The sequence below is a fragment of the Cyanistes caeruleus genome, chromosome 2, assembly GCF_971803275.1.
Source record: "Cyanistes caeruleus chromosome 2, bCyaCae1.hap1.1, whole genome shotgun sequence".
Classification (NCBI taxonomy): Eukaryota; Metazoa; Chordata; class Aves; order Passeriformes; family Paridae; genus Cyanistes; species Cyanistes caeruleus.
The window spans coordinates 48,742,624-48,756,113 of NC_141702.1; the positions used below are offsets into that span (position 1 = coordinate 48,742,624).

The following is a 13,490-nucleotide window of genomic DNA, read 5'->3' on the forward strand; positions in this document are numbered from 1 at the left end:
GGTCTTTGAGAGAGAGAGAAGAGGTAACTGCAGAAGCTGAGCAGGTAATTATTACCAGGGTTAGTTTTGGCCTGGTTGGAGCAGACAATAACAATCTTAGCTGTGGCTGACTGCACCAACACCATGCTCACCATCTGGCATTCTGGGTGTGCATCCTGCATCCTTTTGTGCCAGACTAATCCCAAGTGTCCCAAGGCATGTCCTCTGTGAGGCTGCCTGATTCTCTGGGCACACGAGGAACTGTGGCTGGGTGGGGTTTGTTACGGGGACTTTGGCCACAAACAGTTATTCTCTGCCGCTGCTGGTCATGACAGATAAAGGTTTTCTTGTTCCCAGATGCTCAGCACTGTTCATCCACTGGAGAATGAAGCCATGAAGGGCTCACTCAGACTCTTTTAAGGTATTGGGGACAAACGTATATTAGATAGATAACGCTTAGTGTGGGAACTCAACATGCCCAGGCAGCAGGAGCTAGAAACTAAGGCAGCAGAGCTGCTCACATGGTGAATGCCCGGCCCTGGCTATAACACCTCTCTCCTGTGCAGCCAAGCAGCCCACAGGAGGTGAATGCCTGGGCTGGATCTGCATGGTCAGTCAGCCCAACCCCACCACTCTGCACCAAAACCTTCATCATGCTCAAGGGAATGAGGGTAAGAACATCGGATTTTAGTGGACAAATTCCATACTGGATATAGAGCAAAATATTAAAATACAGGTTGAATTTAAGTCTTGGAGGCAGACCTAACTTGGGTTTAACTATGCATATCACATTTGGAAAAAGGCCTTTAGGACCATTTATGAACTCTGAGGCCTAGAACAACTACCAGTATGCATGTCTGACATAATTAAGAATACAGTATCCTTAATGGAAAAATAAGAAAGCTAAGAGCTCTTGCTTTGGGAAGGAATATCTGAGAAATTATACTGTCCACACAAACCTAACTTCAGGTGGCAACAAATTTCAATTACTGATCTTTTATTATCATATGAAGAAGGAATGTTCAAAACTGATTTGAGTGTTCACCAACATGCTGTATTTACTTTCTGTTTTGCAATTATCTTTCACAAGGAACCTAAAGCAGGCTCTAATCTTTTGTATTTCATAAACAGGCACAATAGTACATTAAAATTAATGTAATTAAATATTAAAATATGAGAAGATATTCACTCAAACTCACATTTTTCTAATTATTTGCAAAAAGGAAAAAAATTTTTTGACAGAGACAGTTTACATTTGATCAGGCTTTTACATTTAATAAATAGCTTGGCTTCAAAAGGAATTCACAGAGAATCCTTAAACTACAGACTGTAGTTTAAGATCACTACAGTTGTGATCCACAGCTGTGACAGAATGAATTACAAGAATTTGACCTTGTGATTCATTGGCGTAGTGGGCCAATGCTATGTAGAAAAGTTGCACAAGAAGCTTTTTCTCCATACATAATGATTCTTGCAGATTTATGAGCTATGCTTCCACTCTGTATAACTGGCTTACTTCTGTGCAGACTTCCACAGGGCCTGCACAGAGAACGGGGTGGGGGGAGGGACCACAGTCCCACACATCATAATTGCTAAATTAATAAGCATTATTATAATAAGCATCCCTCTCTCTTGAAACAAATGAACTGAAGGAGAAAGAAGGTCTTACTTTTCAACTCCTGAGACTTTCAGCCTGCGTTCATATCATACCCTTCAAAAAAATTGCATCATGGCATGAACACTTGAAATAAGGAAGACGAGCTAGATCTGGAATAAACTGGATGACTTCTTTTAAATCAAGCAGTCACTCAGCTCATATTTGCTTTCAGCCCTCTTAGTTATACAGCCAGGGATATCATGATCAATAAAACAGCACATAAACTGCCCTCTCCAGTGTACGTAAGTGGAACACTCTCTGTATTAGAAATTATCAAGCCCTGCTTACTTGCATTCATCTCCCATTACTCCACACCTTTTGGGAAAGGTTATAGCTAGATCAATTGCCAACTTTATTTAAAATATATATAATTCAAACATAATTTGTTATTCCTGGAAGTGACCACTGGATTGCTTCATATTTTGCACAAGTAACTTCTTAGCTCCTACTTGGATGCAACCTCATAAACACGAGCAAATGATTAAAACTCCTTGTTTCCCATGGAAAAAAAAATGCAGACTGTGCAAATTCAGCTGTGAACTTCCTCTTGAAAATCCCAAGCATGCTACCGTTAAAAATTACATAGTACCTATGTATTAATGGGCAAAATTTGACATTTTTTAAGAGTATACAGACTAATACCTTGCAGAAACACAAAGACTCTTTAAAACACCTGTACAATCTATCAGAGCTTGTCACTGACAATGACCAGGGATGCTGCCAACCACTAAGTTATAAGCTACTACTGTTTTGACAGTGTCATGAATCCTTAGATCATAATATTTTTCAAGGCAACCCTAAAACAATATGTTTAAATGAAAAGGAACATTCTGCTCCATATTTCTTGACAGCAGCATAGCATATTTGGTTGATTGTCTTCAAAATCCAGATGATTAGCAACTTTATTTCTTTTTCCTTGAAAGTATGAAAAATTATGACCTAAGACTACCAAGCAGCTGTGAGAAACTGCAAAATATGTGGCAGTGGGACAAATGATTAGTCTTCAACTTGATCTCATAATTACATCATAATAGGTGTCATGATTGGATAGGTTACAGCAATTAAAGTGATGAAAAGTGCACATTCATCCCCTATATGACTCTCATTAGAGTTACACCCAACTGCTGCTGTTGCAGTGAATGAGGCTGCCTCTCAGCATCCAATTATCCCATAGACATTCCTAACCAGTGCTGGGAAGAGCCCTGCTATCACCCCCACCCTGACAAAACCTTTACTTCTCAGCCGCTGAAAAGACAAAAGTCTTGAAGCCTGCTGTAGTTTAGTTTTCTCTCCCAGAATTTATTGCCTGCAATTTCTTTTTCTTATGGTCCAAGAATATTTATGGTCTCTCCCCCCTGGGGATTTTTGCTACCAGTGTAATTACATAATGACACTATATGGTTCCAACTCATCCATACAGGTGCAGGCAGTGGCCTGCTCTAGTGAAAGCTAAACTGTTTCTTCTATCAGATTTTTCTTCTGTCTGATTCTTGCCTCATGTTTGCATTAAAGTACTGAGGAAGCATTCGGTCATGATATCCTCTTAGCTGCTTGCTCAGAACTACTTGAAAAGTGGTAATGTTATTTTACCGACTCCTTCTCTCCTGGGCATTTTCACACCTGGAGAGTTAACATTTAGCAAGGAGGGAAGCTGCTAACATGAAATTTCCCAGAACCCAGGCTAGCTCTGAGAAGGAGGGCACAATCCCACAGTCTACTACAAATGGGTAGATTTTTTTCTACTTGCAATGGGTAAACTGCAAAATTTTTTGTAGTTAGGTGAATATTCAGAGGAGTCCTGAAGATCAGTCCATTTTCTCATGGTTTAATGGTATGCAGACCCTAGTGGAGGGTAGTGTTTTACAGGCTGAAATGTCTGTGCTGCTCCATGGGCAATGCCTTAGGTTCCAATAATAAAAACAAAGCATAGAGCATCGTGCCCATAAAATACTCTACATATACAGAATAATTCATGTATATTTCAAGGAATTTGCTAGACTACCTAAGCCATGCTACAGCCTTGTGGTAGCACTGACTTTGCTGTAGTCTGACCATTTTTAACAGAGAGGACTCCTCACACAGTGTATACAAATGTTGCATCTAGACACATTTCATGATTTTACTTTATGTGTTCTATTTTCTGATTATTTTTTTTTTTTATAACCACTGTGAAAAGTCAGTATCACAATATGAATTCACAACACCACCACATACACTTCTGGCAGATCACCATCCCTGAATACACAGAGACCAGCAACCACAGCATTTTGTTCTCAGCTTTATCCTGTAAATCCACTATACCATTTGCTTTTGACCCAGTGAAAATGCAAAACCCGGCCCATGTATAAAGACTGCTAAAAGGCCTCTCAATCTGCAAGCTATCCTTCTGCTAATGAAGAGATTAACATAGCTCTCAATGTCTAGAATTGTTCTTGAGTTTTGTAATTTGTAACCTCGGGTCCTCTCCATCTCACTGTGTTTTCAATACCTCCCCCTTCTTCAATGCAAAGAAAAAGCTTTCCATTTACTAAGAACACAAACTTTCCTGTTAGCTGCACAAAAGCGAGACTGCTCCATTAAGATGAAACTTAAACCTCTTTGTATAAATTAAGTTTTTGGTTTCTATTTTTTTTCCTAGAACCTATACAGAACAAGATGCTTTTGAAAGGAAGGCTATATACAGTGTCAAGTTTGCAAGATAAGCTTAGGTGAAGCCTATCTGTGGTGTGTTCTTCCTCCCTCCCTTGCCCCTTGCCCCACACAAACTACCAGTTTAGCATCACACGAGGAACACAAAGGTTCACCAGATGATTTAGGTCTGCTCAGAAGCAGCTCTTTCTCTGTGTATTATATACAATTATGCAACAGTATATGAAAAGTACAGGTAAAGAAAGTAAATCCATGAAGCTAGACTGCACAAGTCTACAAATGAAACCTAGGTATGTCCCCATACTGACCATCCAGCTTCTAAAGTGTTTTGAGCTGATTTTATCCTGAAGTCCTCACTCGCTGCTTCTTCATTCTGAGGTCAAAGGTTTGTGGAGTGAAAACTCAATTGCTCATTTGCAGGTGGCTGCACAGTAAAGGCATCCATACAATGAGCGATGAGACACATTATCTAGTTGTAGGTGACTCAGTTAATACCATTTGCAACACACAAAATAGTCCTAACTCATACCATTGGAAAACTACCTGTAAAGGCATATGTTCATGCTAAAAAGTAGCCATGTGTTTGGGTGAATCAGGTCTCTTCCAAATTAAATCAGTGTTAGTGACTAAAATCAGTTGCATTAAGCTGTCAGAAGTGGTTTGGCAGGGAATTTTCCTGTTGTGAAGCTCCCACTGTGTGACAATGTATTAGTCAAGCTCAATGTATGCCTTCTTTCTGAACTAATCTTTTGCCTTAAAACACTTGCCTTTAAAACTAGATTTATTTGAAAGCTGGATTTTACTCTCCTCCTTACAAAAGGAAATTTGGAAAAGTACACGTGAACCAGTGTAGCAATGTGACAAGGGTTACACCAGTCCTCCTTCTGAATAGCAACTTTGAGAGCTATGAACTATTTCATTCATCTTAATGATTATTTAATCTTGGAAGCTGACAGTAAGTTCTTTGCCTACAGCATATTGAAAACTGACAGAGAGAGGGCATAGTAATGAGAATTTAATAGCAAAATAAATAATACAGAAGCTACTTCACTGATTGCATTGTTATTATTATCCTGCTGAAGTCAACAGGAAAGCTGTGCTTCCAGCACCTGGGAGAGGAGCAGGGCTTCCCCCTGCACTACTACTTCTGAGCACTACAGGTTTGCAACAGGGAGCACGTGGCCTTGGACAAGCGACCAGCTGCGGCTGAGCCCAGCATGGTGAGAAGATTGAGAAGGCAGCCTGCATGCTTTCCCTCCACCAGCACTCTCCTTACTGGCCATGAGCGGAAAACAAATACCACTCCCAGATATTTTACAGCCCCAGTCTCAAGGGCATGACTTATCATTTCACTACGAATCATTGAAATAAAAATAACTGTGAATTGAATCATTATCTCTCTGTCTCAGAGGGCACTGCCAACCCTCCAGTGCCCAGGAGATGAAGAAAGCCTCCTTTCAGGGTATCTACCAACCTACCTTCCCTCTTGTTCTCAGCCTCCTAGAAGTGTGTGACAGGCAAAAACCACTTTGGCCTTCCAAGGCTCCTAACTTGCCTCTACCAATTACCAGCCATCCAAGTCCTGTGGAGAGATCAGCACTAGTGACATTATCTGCACTGCTCCATGGCAAAGCGTTTTGCACATTAAATTGCTCGAGATCACTAAAGATGGTTTGTCGAAGTACACAGAGCATCCCTGAGGCTAGTTGGGATTGACCTGCAGGACTCTTCTGTCCATACTTACCATAGCCCTTAACAAATATAACTAGAACCTGGCAGTATTACTAGAGAATATATTCTAGACCTCAGTTGATGGAATACAAACCAGTATGATTCACAGTACCAATCCCTGTAGGACCGACTGGTTTTGATTCCCTGCTGAGACTAATACAAAACAATGCACACTCATATGTTGTTATATGGCTTTTCAACAACTACCACTCTTTCAAAGATGATATATGTTTTGCAACATATGTATTATCCTATGCATCTCCCTCATGTTTCCATTTATACTGAGTCTCATTTGTAGGTTTTGAACCAGAATTTGGTACTGGAAAAAATATTTTCCAGGACCACAATATTTTCATCACTTCTGTGGGGTCTTTAAATCCAGTCTTGAGGCTGCGGCAGAGTTTGACTTTCTGGCCCCTTTGTCTCCATAATCACCCTCATTTGTATGGATTTTCTCCTGACAATCTATGAGACAACTACAAGAACAGGCCACATTTATTCACATGGACACACTCCTCTTTAAAAGTCTTTCAGCCTTCAGAGTCTTGCAGAGAGTGACCCATCCCAATCTCCTTCATCCAGAAGGATGCTGGCATTTGTTGCCAAAATCCAGTGGGGATTAGTCTGACCACCAAACTGCTGCACTAACGCTCCCTCTGCCTTATTCCATCTCTAACAGTTTAGTCTAGATTTCAAACTCTCCTTTGAAAGAAGGGGAAGTCTCAAATACTAACAACGTGTGTTAAATACATACACCAAGAATATAATGTACTGGGTACATGGCAAAAAATATGCCTGATCACATATGGTGTCTGAAAAGTTAAAAAACAGACATTAACACTTACAAAACAAGAGCTCAATTAGAATAAAGGTTTACCAAACTCGACTCTTTCTAACATAATATAAAATCTAGCAATGTTGTCTCTGACATACCAGTTAACTCTGTACTTCATTTTAGCACAGCAGCACAGTGCTCCTGACCTGCCAGCGGTGTGAATCCACCTGCCTCACAGCAACCCATCCCCGAAAAGGCTGTACAGAGTCAGACAGCCCACCTTCCATTCTCCAGCGTACTTTTGAAAGGCAAACCATTGGGGCCTGCTTAACATTCGTGTCTCCTGCGACAGCTGACAGTGTCGTGCATCTGCAGCCCTCTCTGTGCCACAGGTTTCCTCACAGCCGGACAGTCAAGGCGCCACCCAGAGAGATGCCCACGGCGCACTTTAGAAAACTCCTATTTAACTCAGCCCACAATTGTAGCAAACAATGCTGGCACAGATTAAGCATACGGTTTGCGAACCTGCATGGAAAGACTTCCTCGGGACCGAGAAGCCGGATCGCGACCCCAGCTGTGCTGAGGGGGCCGGACACTCCCGCTTGCCCCACTCGTTCCCGCGTCCCTTCCCGCCCCGCCAGCAGGAGCGACGCCTGGGAATCAGCCTGCAAACGGCAAAATAATCCCGTTTCCTCAAGAACATACACCTATATTCGAGGGTGTGTGTGTGTGTGTGTGTATATGCGGGCATGTACACGGCTTGCCAGCTTCGGGGGCTCGCAGGCGATGCTGGGGGCTGCAGGGCTTCGGGGACACGCCGCGGCCCCGCTGCAGCACCCCAGAGCGGCGGTGGGTGGGAGAAGCGGCGCTCGGCGAGGGGAGGGGGCGGCGGGGCCGCGCCGGCCCCTCGGTCCGCGGCAGGAGGAGGAGATACCCCGAGCGGCAGCCCAATGGGAATAGTGGCGCTTCCCCTTCTCCCGTTTCCTCTCTCCACCCCCAGCCCCAGGCCGGGGAGGCGGGAGGCGGCAGCGCTGCAGCCCGGCGGGGCACGGGGCCAGAGGCAGCCCCGCTCGGCCCCTTCTCCGCCTCCGCAGAAGCACCTGCGGGGCAGAAGGATGCCGGGAGGTGGCCGCCCCCCTCCGCCGGAGCGCGGGCTGGCTCCGGAGCCGCCCCAGCGAGAAGGAGGAGGAGGAAGAGGAGAGGAAGAGAAAGGAGCAGGAGGGAAGTGGGGAAGTTGTGCCTTGCCCGCCCCGCCGAGAGCCGGAGCCATGGGCCCCGCCGGGGGGGCGCGGGCCGCCCCCTCGCTGCTGCTCTCGCTGCTGCTCGGAGCCTCGGCCCCGCTCTGGCTGCGGGCGGAGACGCTGGGTGAGTCCGGGGCCGGGCGGGGAGGCTCGGCAGGCGCGGCCCCGGGGGCTGCCCGCGCTGGGGGCGAGCGGAGGGGTGCTGCGGGCTACCCCCGCCGTCCTCCCCTCGCCGCTCTGCGGGAGCGTAGCCTGAGCTGCTCTCAGGGCTGTATATAGCTGACCTGGTTAATCCTCGCCGGGTTTATCCCTGTGTCTGAGTAGCTGCGAGATTAAAGTGGTAACCAGCCTTACGGTAAATGTATACTATGAGTTTCTTGATCTTTGTTAATTAGGACTTTTTTTTTTCTTTATTTTTTTCTTTTTCTTTTTCTTTTTCTTTTTTTTTTTTTTTTTTTTTTTTTTTTTTTTTTTTTTTTTTTTTTAAATAATAAGTCAGACAAGCGGCGAAAAAGTCTCCGGCAAGTTGCGTGCAGGAGGCAGGGGGAGGCCACCTGGGTGCCCGCCTGTGGCCGCGCCTCAGCCCCGGCGGGAGCCCCGGGCGCGGCGGGCGGCGCTCGGTCAGCGGCAGCGCCGCGTCTGCTCCGGCCGGGGCCGGGGCCCGCAGCCGCTGTCCCACAGCCGCCTACAGCCTGCTCTGCTCTCCCACTGCCTCGGGGAGAAAGCGAAATGCCCATAACTCCTGCCGGGACAAAGTTTCGTAGGCATCTCCAGGAGATGTTACGAGCCTTTTTGTGATAGTGCTGTCTGTCGCAAATAGAGTGCGGGTACCATTCTCTTTATCCTGTGTTTTTAAGCTTCCTGTGTAAGTTACCAGTAGAGCTGACCTCTCCGGCTGCGGAGCTGCAGCCTCTTGGCTGTTGCATTGCGTGGCCTGATGCATCCGTCTTAGAAGACTTCACTGGCAGCTACCGATAAAATCGGTAATACTGGAAACTAAGCATCATAATGAGCTTGTCAATGCGTTCAGATAACTTAGAAGTCCTGTATTAGCGTTCCGACTTGGCTGCAAATTCCCGAGCCCAGCGCTGTGAATTAGCTGTATACAGGCATTGGCAGAAAGTATTTCGCCTGATTCTTCCCATAGCCTCCTATTAACAGAGATTTCTGATAATGCATCTCCACAGAAGGGAGAAGTTGGTATGAGTCGTGTTGCCACTTGCCAGCTTCATGGTCGCTTTGCAGTTCTGTCCTTGAAGTGCTGGGATTCCAATCTGATACGTTCCAGGAAACATATGTAGCAAAGAGAAAACATTCCCTTAATCCCCTCTTTTCATCAGTGCTTTGAGGGTTTTTTTGGTTTTTTTTGTTTATTTCCTCTTTCACCAATGCTTGTCCCTCACTCGATGGCACCAGGAAAGTCATTTGGGGAGCAAGTGAATAAGTCTGCTGGGATTTCACGAGGTTTTGGTGTGTACAATGACACTGTAGAAAGTACGAATGTCCCTGCTTGTCCATATTCCCAAATTAATTGGTAAAAGCACTTTTTTTTTTTATTCATGTTAAAATTATTTCTACTATCGAATCAACAGAATGGAAACACAAATACTCTTTTGCCTGGTTCTCTTTGGACCAAACTCAAATTTAAAAGATAATCTGTCCAGTGTCTAGAAAGCAGAAAAGATGTTGATTCCCCCCTTCCACTTAATTTCTCCATGGGGGAAGTTCTTCTGTGTTTGCTTATTACTATTACCCTATAAATTAGGGCAGGCTAAGTGTTCTAAAGTCACACCAGTGGAGAAAGGAGATAAGGATAAGTGGATACAAACTTCCTGTTACACAAGCTTCTTGACTTGATTTAAAAGTTGTAATGGAGCAGGAGAAGTGCCAGAGTGAATCAGGCTCGAGTTTCAGATAATTCTGTATCTCGTCACCACTGGTGTTTCCCACCAGCTGGTTCAAAGAAAGGTGCACTGGTTTAAGTATATTGATTTTAAAAAAATGAAGCATTACATTTTTCTGACTCCTCATGAGCTGACTACATAACATGTAGCCTTTACCTTTGTGGTAGTTTAAACCACCACAGCCTTCCTCTTAACTTTTTCTTGAGGGGTGCTACAGAACGAGGATGAAGCGGCTGTTATAGCTTCTGTTCTTTTACTTTAGTTTCAAATTAAGGAAAGAGCCTTTTTTAAGTATGGTTCAGTTATTTCAGAGAGTGGCTCGTATTTGATTGTGGTTGTGTAGAGTCTGGGTGTCAACACTCTTTTTGTTCTTGAAAATATGTTAAATGTGTGTGTTGACCGAGGAATATATGAATGTGGGATTTTGTTGTCCATAAAATGGTAATGAGAAAGGCTGAGTGTTAAGGGAAATTACTTTAATTAAAAAATATTTACAGGCTTAGTAGGTCTCACCTGGAACAAATACTTGCATCTATGACTGTCCGTGAGTAATAAATAGCTTTGGGAGTTATAATAAAAGGTGGTTCTTTTCTCTTTTTATTCTTCTGTACACTGATCTTCTCTTGGGGGTTCAGTTGCCAGTTCTTTGCTGACAACTGCAAAACATATCTTGTTCCCTGTCTGCCAACCTCACACAGCCATCCCATATCCTGGTATCTCTTCTATAAATCTCTTCCAGCGGTTAGAATCCAAGACAGAAGGGCATTATCTTTGCCTTTCACCATTCCCTGTTTTTTCTTCAGGTGTTGTTGAGCAAGACCTTGAACCATGTAATTGTGGGCAGCAGAAATCAGAGTTGAATCTGAGTCTTTCAGAGTTCCGACTCATTTTCTATTGCATTTCCATACAGTAGGACTTAAAACTGATCCGAAGGTTGTTTGTTTGTAGGAAGGCATAAGAGGAATGGGGATTTTAATCTATTAAGTACAAGATTTAAGCCACTGCTCTTGCTGTACCTCGTTTATTTTCACTTCAAATAAAACACAGCTATGAAAGTAGTTCATGTGGGATTTGCAGATCAGCATCCAGGAGTGAGCTGTGCTTGCTGTGTTCCTGGATCTGTTGGCAGTTGCACCCAATGCCCAGTCGGAAGAATCGATGGGGAGCAGACTTTTATATGTTTTGAGGAAAGGCTGTTATTCAGTGTGACAACAGTGTATCCAGTAATTACCAGAGATTATGCCTGTTCTCAGGGGCTTGAACAAAACCCTTGCTGAAGAACACTGGTGTGATCATGGTAATCCACTTTGTATGCCCATTTCCAGCAGTTTGAAATGCAGATTGAGATGAGTCTTTCTTCTACCCAAACCCCTCACCCCCCACTTCAGTTTCTGAATATAAGCGATTGGTAAATTTTCAGTTTGTTTGCTTTTTGTCCTTATGTCTGTTTCCTTCCTTGGCTCCTTCTCTCTTGCCTTGGGAATGCTGACTAGAATTGCTAAAGAGGGAGGCAACAGTTTTCCAGTTGCAGTTCATAAGCAATGCGCGTATCCACCACAAGAAAACTGCAATGTTTTCAGTCACACAGACTTTGCTATAAATAGCTCTAAGCTCTTCATAAGTACTTCTCTTTAGGTTATCAGGGGATGTATTTCAAACAAATTCAAAGACAGGGAGGGCAGCAGGAGTCTCTCTGACAATTCAGGGAGAAAAAGATGCTTTGGGAAAGTTGTTACCTGCGTGGCTGTTGAATCATATTTCATGAAAATTAGTTGTTCATTTGCATATGCAAAAATATATTAATTTATATTTATCGAAACTGTGTCACCTTTAGTCTGTCTGAGTTATGTGAGTAGTGCAGCAAAAATTACTTTGGAAAAAACACCAATTTTGAGGACAGTCATGCTCCTGTGTAGAGATGCCTAAGGTACCTTTTCAAAAGTATCTTAGGTACCAGGATTAGTATAGTTTTGAAAGCCCATCTGAGCTCTCACACTGTGATGAGAAGTGTGGTCCTGTGTGGTGGCAGGCACTGAAGTCCTCAGCATAGACATCAATGTAGTTTGGGGCTGGCTGTATCAGATCAGATGCTCTCCTGTGGCATGTACTCATCAACATATGGGTTTGCACCATCTGCTAAGAATAAAACAAGCCAGACAAAATCAAAATAAAATCCTTCTGACTGGATTCAGTGGAATGGTGTTGGATCCCAACTAACTGCAATAAAAAATATTAATAGCAATGCATAAGAATGAGCACACCACTTCCCCAAAAGGTTTAATTAGTGTTACAACTGGGAGTGGGAAACTTCAAACTGGGACAAGCTAATAGTGATGCTTAAATAAAAAAAGGATAGTGGTTTGACTAGTTTTAAGAGTATACAGATAGCTTCATTTTTGCTTTCAAAAGAAATTACAAACTATCTAATTAAACTGATTTTTGTCTGTGAAAATTGTGTGAGTGCTAAAGCCACATTTTTGAGGTTGGCTGTATGCTTGTACATAGAGAGAGGCTGCCAGTAGTTATGGTTAGGATTGTTGATCCTGTATAATTAGGCCTGGGAGCTGAGTGTTTTGAGGAGAGGAAGCATTTTGGTCTTTCATTGCGTCTCTCCCTAATTTTGACAGAGCCAGAACTTGCCTCTCGGGAGTTTCCTTCCAAGACAAGAAGGCTTAGTTTTGAGGTGCTGGTACTTTCTCATCCTCTTTGAGCAAGATTCTCAGTTCCAGTGTGTCTGTATTAGTTATTTCCCTTTCCCTGATGGGATGGGATTGCTGTGTGACGGCAGCTCAATTCTTCTCCCTCACCTAGGCATGGAGAAGGATAAGTGCACCCATGTTGTGCAGTATTTGCCCATCTCCAAAGAGCAAAGAGAAAGTGTTTTTGAGCCAAACATGATGAGGGACAGGAGAATAAATGGGGAAAGCAGAGCAGGGCAAGGTTAGAAACCCAGTTCCCAGGCCTCCTACAGGACCAGTGTGGAGGCCCAGCAGCCTGCCACCAAAATGCATCAACCCTGGAGGGGCAGAGGCAAAAGGGGAGAGACTCCCCTCTAGAACAGAGTAAGAAAAGGCCTCCATCCCATGCGCCTTTTGCAGCCACATGTTGGTGCCTTTTGTGTTCTGGTGTTCTCATAGTGTGTGGGGATTGATGTCACCCTTGTTCAGCCCCCATTTACCATTCATGTACTCTTCCTAGAATGTGCTTCCTTCCCTTAACCCCCATTGGCTCTGTTTTGCCTCATTGTTCCACCCCTGTTATCCCCTTGGTTCTCCCAACCCTTATCCACTCCCCTGCACCACTTTTCCCTACTGGGCCTCAACCCTCAGATCCACCCCTTTTTCCCCATATTTAACCCTGAGCCCAACCCTTGGTTCCTGTCCCTGCACCTAGTCAAGGCTGTGTTCAGTAGAGCAGTTGTTGGACTGCCAGACGAGAGCCCATCCCTTCATCTAAAATGGCCAGCATTTCCCACGGTGTGCTCGGGGCTCAGAGACACAGGTCGCTCTCTGGGGTCTCACAGCAGCACGCACTGTAACAGACCTGGGTGTTCA

The 13,490-nt window shown here is 44.1% G+C and overlaps 1 protein-coding gene across 1 annotated transcript in view; it reads left to right on the plus strand.

Moving 5' to 3' along the window:
• Positions 1-7,741: 7,741 nt before the first annotated feature.
• Positions 7,742-13,490, plus strand: part of DCBLD1 (discoidin, CUB and LCCL domain containing 1) — a 46,709-nt gene continuing 40,960 nt past the window's right edge. Inside the window, exon 1 of the mRNA XM_086876876.1 lies at positions 7,742-8,156. Within this exon, the coding sequence (XP_086733002.1) occupies positions 7,742-8,156 (415 nt within the window). The remainder of the gene's footprint in view (positions 8,157-13,490) is intronic.